The 20,183-nt window shown below is 53.8% G+C and overlaps 1 protein-coding gene across 1 annotated transcript in view; it reads left to right on the forward strand.

The window, feature by feature from the left end:
• ADAM12 (ADAM metallopeptidase domain 12) overlaps positions 1–20,183 on the forward strand; it is a 319,392-nt gene that overhangs the window by 228,128 nt on the left and 71,081 nt on the right. The window contains exons 7-10 of the mRNA XM_062215166.1: positions 6,289–6,354; positions 7,432–7,503; positions 15,112–15,281; positions 18,507–18,591. Of these exons, the coding sequence (XP_062071150.1) occupies positions 6,289–6,354; positions 7,432–7,503; positions 15,112–15,281; positions 18,507–18,591 (393 nt within the window). The remainder of the gene's footprint in view (positions 1–6,288; positions 6,355–7,431; positions 7,504–15,111; positions 15,282–18,506; positions 18,592–20,183) is intronic.

Genomic DNA, 20,183 nt, shown 5'->3' on the forward strand with positions numbered 1-20,183 from the left:
CACTCAGCTGGTCACGGATTTTATTCTTGGTTCATTTTAAATCATTTTCCTGGGGCCAGCATGGTGGCGCAGCAGGTGAAACAGCCCCCGGGACACTGGCATCGCATGTGGGTTAAGTCCCAGCTGCTCCGCTTTCGATCCAGCGCCTGATAATGCACCTGGGAAAGCAGCAGAGGGTGGCCCACAGGCTTGGGCCCCTGCACCTTTCTGGGAGACCTGTATGAAGCTCCTGGCTCCTGGCTTCAGTCTATCCCATCCCTGGCCACTGCAGCACCTTGGGGAGTGAACCAAAGGATGGAAGATCCTCCCTCCCTCCCTCTCTCTCTCTCTTCCCTTTTCTCTCTCTTTGTAACTCTACCTTTCAAATAAAAAAACAGTCTTTAAAAATAAACAAATAATAATTTTCCTAAATTCAAATAACAAGGGTTATCCTAAAAAATGACTTCCTGTTCTTAAAATGTGCTTCATCATCCCCTAAACTGCTTTTTTTTTTTTTTTTTTTTTAAGATTCATTGATTTCATTGAAAGGAGAGTTACAGAGAGAGAGAGAGAGAGAGAGAGAGATCTTCCATCTACTAGTTCACTCCCCAGATGGCTGCAATGGCCAGGGGCTGAACCAGGTTAAAGTCAGGAACCTAGAACTACATCGAGGTCTCCCACAAGAGTGCAGGGGACCAAGCACCCAGGCCATCTTCCTCTGTGTTCCCAGGCGCGTTAGCAGGGAGCTGAATCTGAAACAGAGCATCCAGGTCTCAAACCCATGCTTGTGGAGGAGGTTTAAGCCATGGCACCACGACATGGGCCCTGTTGAACCGCTCCTGACTGACGGGCCGAGGGCTCTTCCCTTCTATTGCACACTGGATCCAGTGTGTGTGTTGAGGGTGGGGTGGGGGTGGTATTGTGCTTGCATGGCCCTAGCTGCCCTGTTGGTGCAGATGTTCCCAAGCCTCTCTTTGGCAAACACTGGCAACTTTTTTTTTCTTTTTCTGTCTCATCATGAGAGGAGGAAAAATTCTGCTGTAGGTACCCGGGCTGACCTTGACATGGACACTGGTCGGGGAGGCTGATGCTTATCCCAATCCCAGGGAGCAGAACTAGAAAAACACACACTTCTGTGGGCGCCACCAGCCCAGGAGGGTTTTCTCCCTGGGCCTGCAGCCCCATGCCTCTGCAGTGACAGGTGGAAGAGCCAGCCAGGGTCACGGAGACTGTTAACTCCACTCTGCAAAGACTTTTGCCCTGGATGCCAGACCCGATAAGACGTGATTAAGCTGTAACTTTTCCAGGCACAAGCAAGCAGAACATTTGCATTTTGTTTGCCAGGCTCTCTGCGCTGTGCCCCTTGTTGGATGCAGGATACCCGCGTGGTGAGATTTATAACTTGACGGTTTAAGTGATACTCGAATGTGTTTGCCATTTCATTTGCAAGTAGGAACTTGATCTGTACGTGCCAAGCACATTTTAATTCTTGAAGGATATAGCTCTCTAGAGCTGTGATTGTCACAGTAATTTCCAGTCATTTTTACTTGTAGAGAAATGCGGAGAGCCTGAAGAACAATGTTGTTTTGTTAATAATGCATATTGACGTGTAAATGAAGCTTTAAATTGAAAAGGGAGGGCAGGATGCCATTCAGTTGCGTTCTGCACCTCTCTCTGGCAATAGCTGTGATTGTTTTATGGAAGAGAGAATGTCCTTGACTTAAAATGCATATTTGTAATGAAAATGGCACCAAACATAATTTTCAAATAAGTGGAATACTTCGGAATTGGAGCTACAGGGGAGATGGCTCTGGATAACGCCATGATGGAAATGAGAGGCACACTTTGGAGAGACAGCACCCACCTGCCCTACTTAGGCTGCTTTGATTTCATACCCCCCCAAAAAAAAAAAAAGAAATCAGGTTGCCGCAGCTAATCAATCTTGTTTATGCAGCGTGGCTCCTCCCTGCGTCGTTCTGCCCCCACTAAATGTTAACTATTGCAGATATTGGATTGAGGCTGCGATTTTCTGCAGATGTTTGCATTTTTCCTCACAGAGGGATCCGGAATAAATCTCCTCCCAGGGTACACAGCAGCTATAATCTAGACCTGCGCCACTGTTTGTCATTTTTACAAGGCTCTGCATTAGGCTTTCGCAACAGCCCAAGTAGTTCCTGGAAGGGCACGGAGACCGGAGTAACCCAGTCCACCTTCCTCTGCATGCAGCACCCAGACCGGTAGCTTCACCTGGCACAGCCGCCTCCCCCGTCCACCCGCCTGCTGTGCGCCCAAGAACGCAAACTAATTTTAGCCTCAGCAAGCCTTGAGGAAGGCAAGCGACAAATGTGCTTCAGGAGAAAATCCCCTAACGCATCCCAAAGGCGATTGTGAATTACTTCTGAATTACCCTCTCTTCAGGGACTGCGGGCACCATTGTTCCTCCCTTAGTCCGGATAATTACAAGGCAAGGCAGGAAAGTGGCTGTCTCCCTGCAAGGAAACCTTTGCTTGGTCATCTGCGTCCACCCAGGACCGGGAGGCAGGAGCCTGGTGAACCGCGCTGTTGGCTGTTGTGTCTCCAGACAGCTCATGGCATGGGGGTCTCACCAAGTTCTTGGGAAATACATATTGAGGGAAAAAAGCAAAAACAAAAACAAACAAGGCATGCATTTCCAAATTGGGGCAGAAAAATAAACTTTTAATTCTGTTTGCATCAACTTGTTGAGGCCCCGGTTTCTTGGCCGAGGAAGCCCTGCTGCAGGGCGGAGTCAGCGGTAACAGTGGTCTCCGTTGTGAGCAGGGCCTGGCACCTGTTGAGTATCAGCCGCTGGCCAGGACTTCGTTCCCAGGAGCGGGTTCCGGCTGCCTGTCAGAAGCGTTATCCCTCTGGAGAGATAAACAGCAGCTCTCACCTGGCCCCGGGTGGTCTGGATGTGTTTTCAGTAGCGCCCCCTTGTCCCTGGTAGCACCCAGCCCATCAGATTCAGCCCCGTGTTCCAGCATTTTCCCATTGTGGTTGATTCCGCCAGGCTGGCTGTTAGCAGGTGTCAGGGGCCATGTCCCACGCGGTGTGCTCCATACATGTCGTGCCCATGCAAGTCCCTGATGCGTGGTGCGCACACACACTGCTGTGTGGACAGGGTGCAGCTTTCAGATACTCACAGCAGGACCTGGGAGCCCAGGCGTGGAGCTGGAGCTGACCGTGACTGCCGGGCTGGGCAGAGGACGAGCCAGACTTCTGATGCTGGTCCTGCAGCTGCCGAGCCAGGGGCCCGGGGCCCTGGGTCCTGGTTCTTGTGGTTGGATGGAGCCTGGCTCCGTCTCACCTGGCTTGAATGTGTTTACCACACCCACTGTCACAGCACGGCCCTGGCGAAGCCCCCCACTGCTCTCCCAGGTTCCGGTCCCCTGGCAGCCAGGGTGATGTTTAGAAATCTCACCTTCCAGCGCTCCCACGGCTCTCAGAAGATGAGCTGCTCATTCTGCCCCCTAGCTGAGCGTGGCCCCAGGGCCCCGACCCCGTCTTCAGCCCACCCATTCTTCCCAGGCGCCTCCCAGCATCAGGACTTCCGCTGTTGCTGGTCCACCCAGCTGCAATGCTGTTCCCACCGCATGTTCCACACGTATCTGCTCAGCCTTCAGCTGACATAACCCCTTCACCCCACCCCCCATCTTTGTTCCGAATCCTGTCTGTCTGTTTCACAGGTGGCTTTGCTTCTGCTACCGCGTTGTTGTCAGCCTTCTCCTAACCCCCAGGTGGAAAGTGGGCCTCCCCAGGGCAGTAACCTCTGGTTTTCAGTCCATCCCTGGCCTCCAACACAGTACGAGCCAGGGGGGCACAGAGCACGAGCCAGGGGGGCACAGAGCACAAGCCACGGGGTGCACACAGCACGAGCCAGGGGGGCACAGAGCACGAGCCAGGGGGGCACAGAGCACGAGCCAGGGGGGCACAGAGCACAAGCCACGGGGTGCACACAGCACGAGCCAGGGGGCCACAGAGCACGAGCCATGGGGCTCGCTCGCTGCAGACGCACGGCTGCCCTGTGGGGAAAGCACGTGAGGAAATGTGTCGGGACCCAGGTCTCAGCTGGCCTGGCCCAGTGCGATGGCTGTGCTCCCCCACGCCAGGCCCCTCCCTGCAGGCTGTCTGGGCGGCGGCCCTGCGCTGGGACCTGGGCCGGGAGGACCTTAAGAGGCCCAGGAAGCGGCCTCCTGGCGGGCGGCACTCCGAGCACGCCTTGGCTTCCCCCTGGAAGTAGAACCGTTGGGCCGTCCTCAGCGGCTTCGGTTGCTGTCTGGGAACGGGCTCCTGTTCCGTAAGCCCGAGAAAGGAAAATCCAGTCCACAGCCAGTTTCAAACGTTGGTTTCCATATCGCAAATTGAAAATAATCATCCGTCACAGCTGGGCAGCCCGGCTGGGGGGAAGTCACGTGGGGGTACCCGAAGCCTTTGCTGTGCGTGCCGCCGGCGGAGAGTAGAGCCCCTGGCCGGGAGCCGGCCGCTCCCCCGTGCCGCCTTATTATTCTGTGGTTGGCTTCTCTCTGAACGCGCGCTTCTCCAGACTCAGGAGAAGATTCCGAGTGCTCTGGAACCGCAGAGACAGGAAGCTCGTGCCTGTGTGTGTGTGTGCATTATCTGGAGTTGTGTGTTTTCTAAATGAGGCTCGGAGGCCAGTTGGAAGGCTCCTGGGTTGTGTATTTCAGCCCTGTGCGGTCTGAGCAGCCAGACTTCTCTGTGTTTCAATGGGAGGCGGCACTTATTTTTCCACTTCTGGAGCTGTATTTTTTTCTGCATAATTAGCTAGATTTGTCCGTGGTGAACCCGCGATTCACAAGCCAGAGAGAGAGGTGCACGTCTTTCGGCCCTGGGCGAGGAGACAGGGCCAGGTCTCCACATCTGGGGGCGACTGGTATCCTGTGCACCAGTGGGTCCGTGAGGTCCCAGAGTTAGGATCGCGAAGCATCCGGACAGTGAAGCGTACAGAGTTCCGTTTCCCCTCGCAGCGCCATGGACGTGGGAGCAAGTGCATCTTTCGGGGAGCCTCGGCCCCGCCCCCAGGAGGCTCCAGGTTTCCTCTGGGACGCCTCAGTTCATGACTCAGTGCAGCCGGGCGGCGAGCTGGTCGCCTGCCCGAAGACAAACACTGTTCCTGTAAAAATCCGTTTGGCGGATCCCGGCCTGGCGGGGGTTGGCTTGGTAAAAGATGTCTCCCCCAGGATTCTGTGCCTGGAAACCTGATTGAGCGCCTGCGTCGGTCCTCGCGGCTTTTGTCCGAGAGCGAGCCTGGGAGACGCACACACGCCAAGTTGCAAAGTCAAGCGGGCGTCTGCCGCTCGCTCTGAAAGCGAGGACCAAATCCAGGGACTCCTCCCTACCCCCCCCCCCCCCCGCCCTGCGCTGCGACAGGAGCTTTGCTGCTCCTCTTTCATGCTCACTTCCGGGGCCCACCCCCCATGGTGGCTTTATTTCTCCTTACAGTGCCTCTGGGACTCTCCCGGGAGTTCCCGGGACACGTGGACGCCTTTGGAGGCCACAGGATGGAATGGCACCCAGTTCCTGGGCTGCGTGTCCGTCTGGGAGGCCGGCATCTTCTCCAGCCATTTCCTTCTCAATCACGTCCCCTCGCCGATGCCCGTTCTCGAGGCAGGGGCAGAGCGCGGGCTGCTCTACACTGTTCTTTCGGTCTCTTCCTCATCTTCTTCTGAACACCTTTCCCAGCCACTCTGTTTATCACCGGGCTGTGGTCCTCCCTGCCGCCCGCAGCTCCCAATCGGCTGCCAAAAGTGGGCTCCCTGGCGCGGTCTCCGGAGGTCCCCATTCCCAGTGTATTCCCACACCCTCTCTCAAGTCACAAAACGGTACGGTTGGGGCGCCAGGGCCCCGGCCACACCATGACACGCTGTGTTCCGTCTTTAATGATCTTCAGATGCGCCCCGCGCGGGCTCTCATGGACCGTCGCCTGGACCGTCGCCGGCTGGCCGTGCCCCAGAGAGAGCTCTGGGCTAGTTTGTTTATGGGTTCGTTTGTTTAATGAGGATCTTGACTTTTCCTCATGCTGCAAGGGGTGGTTCGGCAGCAAAGCTAAGCTCCTCCGGGATTTCCCACTGGCAATGGAAATGGGGCACTCGTGAGGAGGGGGCCTCACAAAGGAATTACTGGGGTCAGGGGCCAACTTCCAGATGGAAGGGAGGCCCAGCAGCCCCTGGGCCGCCGGGGACAGACGCTCGGCCTCACGAGGCGGGATTGACACTTGGTGACAGGGCTCTGGAAGGCCCAGACAGGAGTTAAGCTCATGTTTACTTTCGGCAGCATAAAAGAGAGACGCTCAGGACGACCAAGTACGTGGAGCTGGTCATTGTGGCAGACAACCGAGAGGTAAGAGCTTTGGAGTTTCGCAGTGGAGTGGCTTTTCTAGAAAAGTGGGGGTGGGGATGTTTAGCTTGCTTTAATGAGCCTCGGCTTCTATGTGCTCTTAAAAGCGCTGGGGAGAACTCACGGAGAGTGGCTTTCTGATTTTATAAGACAGAAAATGTCAAAATGTTGTCTATTATTGTGAAAGGAAAGCAAATTCTTCAGAAGGAGGGAAAAAAAAAAAGCCAGTGTTGCTCTGTAGCTTTGCTCTCCAAACAGGAGCTCACCTCCGGGAACTGTGGGCGTGGCTCCAGATTTTATGCCAAAACGTTTGGGGGAGCGTTCAGCTTTTTAAATGTTTACTACGTCTTAAACCAAAGAAAGTGAATGAAAAAGAAAAACTATAGACACAAAAACAACCCTCCCCTCTGTGGTGGGGCCTGTTACCATGTTAGTTCTATTTTTTTTCTTTCAAATAATTTGGAATTCTTTTTTAAAAGATTATCTTCTCTGTATGTAGTCAGTGCTTCATTGACATATTGTGAATTAAGAAACATCCTTTTGTAGATTTGTTCAATACCCGTGAATGCAATAGGCTTGGTAATTTCTCCAAAACCTATTCCCATTCTGGAAGTTGCGCTCAGAGGAGACGATGGGGAATTTAGTAACATTTATCCATTCTCCTCCGGGCTCTTTGACACGTTGCCATGGACTTGTGTTCCTTTGGCTATTTGATTCTTAAAAACAAGTATAAAGAAAATGTCTCCGAAGTTAAAGTCAAGTTGATGATATGAGAAACGGCTTTGGACTTCCCTCTGGCCCGTTTTCTCTTTGCCAAAACGTGTCCCCGCCTCCGCCATGGACGAGGCTGGGAGAAGCACACCCGTTGCTCCCTTGGAGTCCTTGGCGTGGGCGAAGTTGCTGGAGTCCCCAGGCGGGGAGAGCGCCCTGCTGGCTGCACACTCACTTCACAGTGAACCACGGCGTGGGTGTCCCTGGTGATTCTGTAAGAGCCCCAGACCGCACGTTTCCTGCAGCTGGGATGTTGAGGTTTGATTGATGTTCTTGTCATTATTAATGCTGACATTTGAAATTGTTAAGTTTCAGAGACAAGGAAAAGATCTGGAGAAAGTTAAGCAGCGATTAATAGAGATCGCTAACCACGTTGACAAGGTAAGCTCTTTTTGGAGCAATGAAATCACTCAAATCAGGTGAATGTTGGGAGGTGAGGTCGGGAGGAAGAGGCACACCTCACTGACAGCAGGGAGACCTCTGGGTGCTGGATTGGAACTCAGGGCCGGCTGTCCTCTGAGCTTGTGATTCCCTGGTCCAGGGCAGCTTCTGGACCGCGGTGGCCTTGGGGACGCTGCTTGCTCCCGGCTCCCTTCTGAACAGAGTTCCTGACTGAGGGGACACTGGACTCCACAGAGCCCCCTCAGGGTGCCAGGGGAGCTCTCAGTGCCACGTCGGTGGGTGGAGTCGGTGATCAGCTTGTTCAGAGCTCCCTTGTAACTCTCAGGTGCGGTGTGGCTGGCCACCACTGTCCCAGAGCCACCACAGCTTTGCAGCAGCACTGGGCCTCCTCCTGGGGAGGGAATAGGGGCAGGAGAACAGGGTAAGAAGAATAAAGGACCTGGTCCTTGCTGGGCCCTTTACAGCAGGGACCTCTGAAGTGGTCACGTTGTGCACAGCGTGTTTGCGAGGGAGCTGTGCTGGAGCCGTGTTTCCAGCAATCCTGTGGTAGCCCAGTAGAGTTTTCTATGTATACAGAAAAATGAAGGCAAATTCACCTCCGGTTTCCCGGGCCTTCTGCACTGTCCCAGCAGTGCACACCCAGAATTCAGGATGAAGCCGTCATGGTCCCTCCCTTCCGAGGGGAACAGGCACACGAAGCACTCGGGAGAGTCTGGGGGAACAGGAACTAGATCAGTGCTCTGAACGGGGGGCTGTGGGGAAGCAGGGGAGGACCCCTTACTCCTTCCTGGGGTCAGGGAGGCTTTGCAGGGAGGGAGCCCTGGAAGGTGAGTGCAGTCTCACCAGCAGAGAGCAGGAGAGGCCTTGGCTCACTCCCCACAAACCCGGATGTAGCCAGTAGCTTCTTATGACAGAAGGGAGAGTGTGTGTGTGTGTGTGTATGTGTGTGTCCACCTGCATACATGTATGTTCCTAAATGTGGACATAAAACACATGACTGCATGTGTATTTGTATATGTGTTACACATGCTTGTGTTCATGTGTGAATACATACACACGTATGTATGTGCACTGTATGTTTATTCCTGTGCGTGTGTTCACACATGCTCGTGTTCATGGTTGAATGCATGGACGTGTGTCCAGTGCATTGTGATCGTGTGCACATACACATGTCCGTGTGCATGCACACGTGTGCTACATGTGTGTTCCTGTGTGTGTGCGCACATCCTCATATCCTCGCATGAACACATGCACACGTGTCTGTGTGTACTGCCAGTGCATTGGTGCAGTCAGTGCATGTGTGTTCCTCTGCGTGTGCACATGTTCATGTTTGTGGGTGAGTACACGCACGTGCAGGGAGGGCAGGGGGCGATGAGGCTGCAGGGGATCCCGACTGCCCAGGGCCCCCGTGCCCTCCAGGGGCATCTTGGTTCTGCTGAGCAGTCGCTGGAGAGCCAGGTGAATGGTTTCTAAGCAGGGCAGGGACGCTCAGGACTCCTCAGAGACATCCCTGCAGCTTGCGCGGACGATGGGGCAAGCAAAGACAAGTGGGGCTGCTAGGCGCCTGCCACAGAGAAATGGGAGAGCCGGACCCAGGGAGGCAGGAGTGGGGATGTGGGAAAGATGAGAATTTAGAGGCATTTAAAGGGACAGGGCCACTGAGAAGTGTTGTTAGCAGGTACTGTAAGCGAGGCTGTGAGAGCTCGCGTAGGTGGGGTTTTTCCCGTATATAGCAGGAGGAGCTGCGTTTGCGAGGTCAGAACCAGAAATGAGTCTTCTGACCCCACTGGAGCCCTTGTCCCGGATCTGCTCACCTGCTGTGAGTCCAGGACCCTGTGCCAGACAGAAGCAGAGGATGAGAGACAGTGAAAGTCCAAACGGCCGTGAAGTTCATGCTGCGGGGTGGCTGGAGGATGCTGCCTCCCACCCCGAAGGACCTGGAGTAGGAGGAGTTCCACCAGGCACTCTGAGCAGGCGTAGATCAGGGCTTGGCACTCAGGGAGAGGCTCTGGCTGCCTGGAACTCTGTGGAAGTCGGAAGAACACAGATGGCCCCCCGGTACCCTGGACGCCATTCCCCAGGCACGCCTTGCTCGCTGAAGCATTTCCAGCAAATTAAGCCATGTCCCCAAGTCAAGTGGACACAGAAGACTGCGGGCACAGGGCCAGTTCTCCTGGAACAGGCAGGTGAAGGGCGGGCCTGGGGCGGATCAAGGGTGATGGCGGAGTGAGAGGTGCATCTCCGCCCAGGCATCAGAATCCCCTGGGGTCTTTGCTTGTTTGTTTGCTTACATCAGGGATGGGAACATCTGGCCCGTGGGCCATACATGGCCTGTGAAATCATCTGGCACGGCCCAGCAGGCGAGACCTGAAATTCAGTAAATCCACAGCAGGCTAATTTTTAAGTTGATAATTTTGTATGGTCCACAGATGATGTCATAAATATCCAAACGACCCTTGGCAGGAAAAATGGTTCCCCACCAGTGATTTAAATGATGATTTTTAAAACCAATCCTCAAGTCTCTGCCGAGGGATTTTTTTTTAAAGGTATTATTTATGTATCTGAAGGGGAGAGTGAGAGAAAGAGAGATACCTTCCGTCCACTGGTTCTTTCCACATTGGGGCTGGTCCAGACCGAAGGCAGGAGCCTGGAGCTCCATCTGGGCTCCCATGTGAGTGGCAGAGGCCCGGGCACTTGGCCACTGTCCGCTGCTCTCCCAGGCACAGGATCTGGATTGGAAGCAGATGCCAGGGCTGCAGGCGACGGCTTAGCTCACTGCGCCTCAATGCCAACCCAGCCCAGGGATTCTGATTCGATTGGCCTGGGGGGGCCTGGGCACAGGAGGTTCCAGGGCCTTCTTGTGATTCCAGTGTAAGGCGGGACGGAGACACCCTGGCTGAGAGAGACACGGGGAGATTTGGGTGCTAGAGCCTTGGCTGCCCGGTGGGCCAGGGGGTCAGTTGCCCGGCAGGTCTCTGCCTATCCTCCAACAGCACCAAAGTAGAGAATGCAAGTTCGTCTCAGGTCCCAGAAGTAAAAGGGACAGCAAACTTTATTAAACTCAGACTGGAAATGGCTGAAACACCATTTTTCTAAAAAGATTTATTTATTTTATTTGAAAGGCAGAGTTACAGAGAGAGAGAGAGAGAGAGAGAGAGAGATCTTCCATCTGCTGGTTCATTCCCCAAATGGCCGCAATGGCTAGGGCTGGGCCACGTTAAAGCCAGGAGCCAGGAGCTTCATCCAGGTCTCCCACATGGGTGCAGGGGCCCAGGGACTTGGCCCATCTTCTGTTGCTTTCCCAGGCCATAGCAAGGAGCTGGATTGGAACTGGAGCAGCCGGGACTCGGACCAGTGCCCCTATGGGATGCAGGCACTGCAGGAAGAGGCTTAACCCACTATGTCACAGCGCCGGCCCCTGAAACACCATTTGCTATTGTCTCTCTGCGATCGTTTATTTACGTGTTATACTGGGTCATCCCTTGCTTCAGTTTGCAAAACCAAAAACGAGCAACTGGGGGTTTATTAATAACTTACACTGGTAATTAAAGAATGCCGTGCGGTAGACAAGTGCTGGTGGGCTCCGTGACGTTTCCAGAGTGGCTATTCTCATGTTTCTGACACATCCAGCCTGGACGACTCTGTCAGCCCCCAGCAGACCCCCAAGACCCTGGTGGGGATGCCTGCCATGTCTGATGACCAGTGACCCTTGGCTCTCTTAAGTGTTCCAAATCGCAGTTTTGCAATTCCACCCGTGGGAGCGTCTCAGGCCAGAACAGTGACTGTCCTGGTGGCCGTGTCCTCATTTGCTGACATCTTGGCTCTCCTGGGCCATTCTGAATTAATAAGCACTTGGCTGTGCTGACTTGAAGAGGAAGAACCTCCTCGTGTAGAAGACAGAGAAGGGATTAGTGACGAAGGGGACGCTCTGAAATGTTCAGGAAAGCCCCCGCCTCCCCCACAAGCAGAACCGGGAACGCGTGTCTGACACTCGGCCAAATTCAGAGATGCTTTCCCAAGTCTTGGTTCAATTCCCCCAGGAGCCGCAGAGCGTGTGCCCATGAAGGTGGAGGTTGCAGGAGCTCCACCTCTAAGCTTTCGCTCCAGTCCGTCCTGGCTCATAAACACCTAGCCCTGGGTGGGCCTTGGCCCCATCGGCTAGGATGCCCTCGTCCCCAGCTGTGTACCTGGTTTTGAAGCCTGGCTGCAGCTCCCGACTTCACTTCTACTCACGCAGACACTGGAGAGCAGCAGCCATGGCTGCAGGGGTTGGGTCGCTGCCACACTCGGAGGAGACTTGGATTGCGCTCTCGGCTCCTGGCGTCCGCCCGGGCCAGCCCTGGCTGTTGCAGGCATTTGGGAGTGGACTGGTAGATGGGCGCTGTCTCTCCTCTGTGTCTCAGTCTGTATCTCTGCCTCTCAGATAAAGAGCTAACTAAATAATAAAAGGAACCCAGCACCGGCTATCGATTCCTGCAAGTTGAACCCAGCTGACATCCTTCTAACAGCACTCATCTCCTGGGCACTAATCTCCCTGGGTGTGTCCACCCCCGTGTCCATCTCCTGTCCTCCCCTGGGTGTGTCCACCCCCGTGTCCATCTCCTGTCCTCCCCTGGGTGTGTCTATCCCCGTGTATGTCTCCCATCCTCCCCTGGGTATGTCCACCCCCGTGTCTGTCTCCCGTCCTCCCCTGGGTGTGTCCACCCCCGTGTCTGTCTCCTGTCCTCCCCTGGGTGTGTCCACCCCCACGTCCATCTCCCATCCTCCCCTGGGTGTGTCCACCCCCGTGTCCATCTCCTGTCCTCCCCTGGGTGTGTCCACCCCGTGTCCATCTCCTGTCCTCCCCTGGGTGTGCCCACCCCCACGTCCATCTCCCATCCTCCCCTGGGTGTGCCCACCCGCATGTCCATCTCCTGTCCTCCCCTGGGTGTGCCCACCCGCATGTCCATCTCCTGTCCTCCCCTGGGTGTGTCCACCCCGTTCCATCTCCTTTCTCTCCTCCCCCAGCCAGTTGCCTGAAGGAGGCACTTTCCTCTCCGGACCCCAGGGGATTCCACCCCCTCATTTCAGATCCAGGTCTTCCAGAAAATCTTCCTGCATCCCTCCAGGGCAGTATTTCCTGGACTCCCTGTGTGAGCCATTGCTTGGGTCAGAATTCCCTGGAGTGATGCGGAGGTATCCTGGTGACCTGCAGGGCAAGAGCAAAGACAAAGGCCCCCAACCTTTGATCCCCTGCTGTGCCAAGCCCAACCCCGGGCAGGAGCTGTGAAAATACGGGTTGCTTACAGAAATAGGGGGATTCATTCGGCTGGGCCTGCAGCTGTGTCCACACCCAGGCCGGGACTCCTAAGCCAGGAAGGCAGCTGCCACGCTCTCTGGGTCCTGCACAGGACCGGGTGCTTCTCTCCAGGCCCGGGGGTCACAGTCGGTCCTTGTGGGAGAGGCTCAGCTCTGGCCCGGGAGTGGTACCATCACTAAATCAGCGTGCCTGTGCCCAGACGCAGCCATGCTGTTGTGGCCTGGAGTACGTAACGAGGCTCTCCAAGCCTCACTGCCTTTGACAGTAAAATGAGACTAGGAATAATTCTAAACTCATAGAGTTGTTTGGAGGGCTGAGCAACGGCGTAGGAGCCCCTTAGCACCATGCCCAGGACATAGCAGTGCTATTAGGACAAACCAAAAGGGACCCGTCGGTCGCCAGGGCATTCGGAGCAGGCAGTGGAGGGGTGGTGGCTGATGACTTGAGATGAGCTCAGCACATGTCACAGTTATCGGTGGCACTCCTTTTGGAGAGGGGGGGTTGTATGTTACGTTCTAGGTGTGAAGTCTGTTGTGAGGTTGTGGTTAGAGAGCCTGGCCTTATTATGAAAAGCTGGGTGATAAGTGAGCAGGCAGGCTGGTCCCATGCAGACCCGAGTTCCTGCTTCCAAACAGCGCTCCTGGGTGGCAAACCTTGTGTCCCTTCACGGTGAAGCCCTGAAGCCCACGCAGGGGATCTGACGCTGAGGCCACCTCTCAGCAGGCTGGTGTTGACATGGGCAGAGGGGCCCTGCGTGTCACCCCTGTCACCTCTGTCCATGGTGCAGCTGACGACGTCACCTCCCCCAGGCTGCAGCCAGACATGCGCGTGGAGAGGCGCAGAGCAGTCCAGGGACTTAATGTGGCTGCAAACTTGAAGTGGAAACCACAGGGCAAGCAGCTCTGGATCAGAAGCAAACAGTGGAGCAGCATTTTGGTCATGAAATGTTCTGAGTAACTTAGCAAGGTCACGGCTGTAATTGTCTGATACCAAGTCCGACCGTGCTGCGAGGCAGCTTGCAGCCATCAGCTCTTTTGCCAGCCCAGTGCTCGCCTTGTGACTGTGGGGCCAGCAAGGGGAAGATGAACACGCCTGGCGTGGGTTAGAATCCTAGCTCAGACGTTCGCGTTGGGGGAATGTCATGCGCTTTGGCTTACCACGTTGGAATGGTGCTGAACTCTCAAAGGAAGAGCCTCTCTAGTTTTTGTTACTCAATGGCCAGATGCTACCAGCAACCAAGAGTAGACCTGCTCACATCTGGAGTTTGGTCTTGGTTGCTCACCGGCTGTGGTTCTCACCTTGGTGTCTGGGTTCTCGTGGATGGAGACTTTTCACGGCATGCTGCCTCGCACATCGCGGGCATTGCAGCATCTTACAGCCGGATGTCCCCAGGTCCTCGGCTCCTCCACTGCATGTACCCAGTCACCTTCCTGACTACAGGGTGCTTGTGGGGGCAGCGGCACGGAGACCACTCAGCCTGCCCCCGAGGCTCCTGGGAGTCAGAACTGTCCCCTGGGCAGAATAGGCTGTAGGTGGGAGCCAGGGACACACAAGGGAGAGAGACAGCAGGGGAATGAGATGACCTGCGTGGGTGGTGGGCATGCCTGGAGCTTCACATCACGCCCCCATGCAGGAGCGGGGTTGAAGAGGTCTCCCCAGCACAGGCCCGGTGCGCTGGCTGCTGAGGGGGGGCGGGTAAGAGCGTCGCCATGACAGTTGCTGAAGGAGGCAATGTCATTGTTCTTTATTGTTCTCACAGCTAGACACCTGCTCATTTAATTAAAACCTTCCAGGGTGATTGTAGGTGACAGAATCTCAGAGTGGCAGCCAAGGCTGAGCCTTTGCTCAAAAATTAATACGGATTCGTTTTCAGTAACTCATGGGCAGAGCGTTTTGCCTCAAATGAACAAATTATTGTCTTTGGCAGCAGCGTCTGAAAGATCCTAATTCACTCATTGTTTGTCCTGCGGTGGATAGTAGCCGCAGTCTTTAGCTGTAACAGACGTTGATATGCACGTTTTAGATCACCGATAAATCATTTGAAATGTGTGCTGGCATACCAATCCAGGCAGACAATAAAAAGGCTAACAGTGTTAGCATCGGATGGGTCACCAGTGGAGAAGCCGGCTAGCACAGCCCTGTGCCTCAGCACTGCAAATATTGAATTCTACGGCCGCAGAAACCAAGGGGCCCAGAGTCCACTTTCTCACCCAGACACCGCGACTCTGTTCTGGTTTTTGTTTCAAGTCCTGGTCAGCGCGCCTCCCTGGGCCGTGTCTCCCCCTCAGTTTTACAGGCCGCTGAACATCCGGATCGTGCTGGTGGGCGTGGAGGTGTGGAACGACATCGACAAGTGCCCCATAAGTCAGGACCCCTTCGCCAGCCTGCACGAGTTCCTGGACTGGAGGAAGATGAAGCTTTTGCCTCGCAAATCCCACGACAACGCACAGCTCATCAGGTGGGCGTCCCGCCCCTGCCCATGCCTGAAGGACTGGTGTCAGCCCCCGCCCCTCCCCGGTCAGCTCTACCTGCACAGCCCCCCCCCCCGTACCCCCTGCTGCTGAGCACCCGGCTGTCCCAGGGGCCTTCTCAGTCCAACAGTGAGGCAGACACCCTCCTACACGGGCAGATCTGTCAGGAAACCCACCCTCTAAGAAGTCTCGCCTCCTTCCCTCACCTGGGCTCTCCCGGCCTGCCGAGTCTTCTGGTGTTAGTCTTCATATGAAGTCATCCCGAGTAGGCTTTTTTCTAAAGTCCCATTTCCCTTCATTAATGAAAAACACTGTTCACACAATGTACGAAGACAGACATTTGGCTGAACAGCGTCAGATGCTTGGGGAAGAAAGCTCTCTGTGCCTCTTCCTATTTCAGGTGCTACTCTTTGGTGTTCTAGATCAGTCCAGAACAACGCGCTGACTTTGTGCTCCTTCTTTAAGTCAGTGTGTGTTGAGCACCTGTTAGGAACCAACATTGTAAACCTCCTTGCTCTCAGGAGACTCCGGTCTGCTGGGAGAAGATAGCAAAAAAGTGAAAATTTCACAGTGTCGTGAAGACAACAGGAAGAGGGGAAGTAGCTCGAACATACAGCACGTTGGTAAGACAGTACAGATACCGTTCTGTTTAAAAGAAAACGCTGGCACAGCCGGTAAGATACTGCTTGGGTCAGTGCCGTTCTGCATCCGGACGCCTGTTTGAGTTCTGCATCCTCTGCCCATGTGGCTTCCCACTGATGCACACACTGAGGAGGAAGCTGATGTTGGCTCAAGTGTTTGGGAACCTGGCACCCGTGCGGGAGACCTCGTCTGGATTCTGGGCTTTGGGGTTCAGCCTGGTCCAACCCTGGCTGTTGCAGGAATTTGAGGAATGAACCCAGCAACTGGAAGAGTTCTCTCTCTCTCTCTCCCTTTTAAGTAAAATGGGGGAAAAGTTATGGAAGCTCTAATTAAAAGATAAGCCTATTAAAAAGAGAACGTCTTATAATAATTAAATCGGTGTGAAACAGATATTTACAGAAGTCACAGATTTTTATGTAAATCATTAGACCGTTGATGCCATTTTTCTTTTGTTTGCGTGTGGCTTCTTTCACTGAAATGCAAGCCTTGGAGACAGAGCTGCTTCTCTCGGGCAGACCAGACCTGCCCTGTGGAACGTCCGTGGGAGTGGAAGCCAGTTCTGCTGGTTGCTTCATTGTTTATGCATTGATCAGTCCTGAGCTACTTGCCGTGGATTCATGCATTTTGAGCCATAGTGTTTTGTTTTCTTTTGTTTTTTTCCCAAATGGAGTTTATCCAACTTGAACATCTGGAAGTACATTAGCATCTTACGTGCGTGTGTGATTTATCCCTGCACTGCAGGGAGAGAGGCTGACATCACTGCTGTGAATGTGAGGATGCACTTGACCCTGGGGTAAAGGGTCCTCCATCCATAGCTTCAACCAAGCTTGGCCTGAAAATACTCAGAAGAAAAAATGTGCCGATACTGAACATGTACAGGCTTTAAAAAAAAATAAAGATCTATTGATTTTCTTTGAAAGGGAGAGTGACAGAGAGAGAAAGATCTTCCATCCTCTACCCAAAAGCCCAATACAGCAAGGGCAAGGCCAACCCAAAGCCAGGAACCAGAAACTCCATCCAGGTCGCCCACATGTTTACAGGAAGCTGGACCAGAGAGCACAGTGGCCAGGTCTCAAACTGGTCACTTCGATACAGGGTGCAGCTGTCCCAAGCATCAGGTTAGCCCCCTGTGCCACAGTGCTCATTCCTACAGACTTTTTTCTTCTCATTATTCCCTAAGCAATATAGTACGATAGCTTTTTAGATAGCATATCCATCGTGTTAGGTGTTATAACCCAAAGATGACTTCAAGGGCATGGGAAGATATGCATAGGTTCTGTGCAAGTGCAATGCCATCTTACACAAGGGACTTGGCCACCCACAGATTTCGGTATTTGGATGGGCTCCTAGAGCCAATCTTTCATGGCTACCAAGGGATGATTATAATAGAACAGATGGATGGACAGGCGGATGGATGGATGGACAGGTGGATGGATGGATGTGAAGGAGGGGAGGGAGGGAGAGAGGAAGGGGTTTTATATATACTTACTAACTCTGTTCAGTTGGCCATGGCTACTATCTAGCTTTTCAAAGGATATAAGCATTATGTGTTCATTGCATGGTCAAGATAGGATGAGTAAGTCACTTTAGTCCCTTAAAGGGAGTTCAACAGATAGAGTGTTACATTTTTTTTTTTTTTTTTTTGGACAGGCAAAGTTAGACAGTGAGAGAGAGAGAGAGACAGAGAGAAAGAACTTCCTTTTTCCGTTGGTTCACCCCCGAAGTGGCCGCTGCCATGGCCGACACGTAGCGGCCAGCACGCCTGGTCTCCCATGTGGGTGCATGGCCCAAGGACCTGGGCCATCCTCCACTGCACTCCTGGGCCACAGCAGAGAGCTGGACTGGAAGAGGAGCAACTGGTACTAGAACCCGGGGTGCCAGGACCACAGGCAGAGGATTAGCCTAGTGAGCCACGGCGCAGGCCACAGTGTTACATTTTTAATGCATGAGTTGGAATTAAGAGCACTTGCACCAAACAGGCCTCTGGAGTCTTTTAATGCGTGCCCAGGTTATGATCCCAGATAGAAGGCCTGCACCACAGCCACAAGGTCCCCTTCTGGAAGCTTCCTCCCTGGGTGCTGTGGCGTTGTGGGTGTTTACTGATTCTACACTGGCTCCAGGGATCAATAATTTTTCTGCCAATTTCAATTTTGCAAGCTGTATTAGCCAGACATTTGCTAAGAGTTTAGGTTTCTGGCAGAACTGTAATGGGTCACACAGGCAAGCAAACCCCAGCTACAACAGAAAACCTGGGAAACCATCGAATGCCCCCCTTTATTACAGAGTCTGATAGCGTTCAGCGATCAGCAGGTGCCCTCGCTCTGTGGGGAAACAGGACGCAGCTGGCGAATACAACCCATGGTGATGCCGCCTGCACAACAAAGCTCCACAAGGACATGGGCCTGTGACACGACGGGAGAAGTACAATTGAAGGAGAAAAGATGACAATCACACGCACACGTGCTCTCATACTGCTGTTTCCGTTTTTGCATATCCTACAGAATTGCAGACACTAGAAAATGCCTCCATTCTATGTTAGACTAAAGAGAGCCCTTTCTTTTGTTTCCTAGTGGGGTTTATTTCCAGGGGACCACCATCGGCATGGCACCCATCATGAGCATGTGCACCGCGGAGCAGTCTGGAGGAGTGGTCATGGTAAGCCAAGGGCGCCCGGGAGCTTGTGCTGCTCACTAATGATTCCCCAGGAAGCCACTACTCTGATCAGACTTTGTGAAGTTAGTTCCTCTTGTGTTCTTTTTTTTTTTTTCTCAAAATTTTTATAGGGGTGGGAGCAGTACCAAGAGAGGGGGGCGTGGAGCGTGCTCCTATCCAGTGTGGCACTCGCCAGATGCCCGCAGTGGTCAGGACTAGGCTAGAGAAGAAGCCAAGAAGCGGAAACTAGTGCAGGCCTCCCACGTGGGTGGCAGGAACACGGCCACTTGAGCTAGCTCCCAGGGTGCACATTAGCAAGGTACTGGGGTCAAGAGCTGGAGCCAGGAATCCAACTCAGCTACTCTGTCTGATGTGGGCCAAATGCCTGCTCCCCCTTAGCTCATTTTAGATTTCACTCTGCTCTTGCACTAGCTATGTTTATGACCCTATATATCCCTCACTATTATTAGGACTGTGACTAAAACCCAGACTGCACACAGGAAAGGTGGGTGTGAACCAGCAGCTCAGTAAGGCATGTGTGCAGCTCGTATGGGAACCGCTGTGCACTGGGCCCCAGGGCCAGCGCCTCCTAACCCAGCAATGCCCCAGCGTGGGGTGAGCCAGGGTACTGGGGGCCCGCCTTTGCTCAGCTCCTGGGACGGGCTGTGGTGTCACCGACTGTGGCCACTCGCATGGTTTTCTGCCTGCAGGCCCAGCAGCCACAAGTCTGAGGTTTTTAACTATTTACCACTGCGGATGCTTGACATACCTTCTGCCTGTGCACAGTATGTCTTTATAATATCCTTTCCCTGGGAAGGCAGGGTCCTCGGCTTATTGCTTTGCAGGGATCATATTGTCCTACGTGGGCTGTGTATGTTTGTAGAAGGAAATGAGATGGAGGACGATTTGGGCCTTCTGGTAGACTAAAGAGCTTTGAGGGCCTGTCCAACGGGGTCTTGTGCTGTCCCCACCGCGTCTCTCAGGGAGGGGCTCTCACCTCTGCTGTCTCTGCTCTGACTATTTAGTACCCCCTGTGCCCCAGCCCTCAGACACGGAGTCTCCTTGGAGACCATCGCTCTATCTCCGTTAAACGACGGAACAGTGTCCTTCCGAGAAACTTTTCAAATGGAAGGTTGATTAATGTCCAGTCGTATTAAAAGGTACAAGGACTTGGGCTCTGCCTATCCGATCTTCTTGGAGAATAAACACACACACACACACACACACGTTCCTCTTCTCTGGGTGCGCAGGCTGGGAATTGACAGAGGCAAACCCTGGCCGTAAGGCTACCTGGAAGGACTGACCCCCCCCCCCCTCCACTGGATTTCCGGCTTGAACCGGTTACTCTCTGGTTTCTTTGAGCTGGGAAGCCCAGAATGTGGTCTCTACCATGGACGTCTTTGGAGAGTCTGGTTCAGTGGCTGCCAGCTTAATTTCAAGGCAGATCCCAACCGTATTGTCACGGGGAAGCCTACAGAGTTGTAGGTGGGAGTTATTTTTCTGTATCATGGTCCCATGATCAGTTGCTATCAACTTTGCCACTTAAAATTGGCATCAGTCAATCTTCGAGCTGAGGATGGAGTCTTCGTAGGCAT

The sequence above is a fragment of the Lepus europaeus genome, chromosome 17, assembly GCF_033115175.1.
Source record: "Lepus europaeus isolate LE1 chromosome 17, mLepTim1.pri, whole genome shotgun sequence".
NCBI lineage: Eukaryota > Metazoa > Chordata > Mammalia > Lagomorpha > Leporidae > Lepus > Lepus europaeus.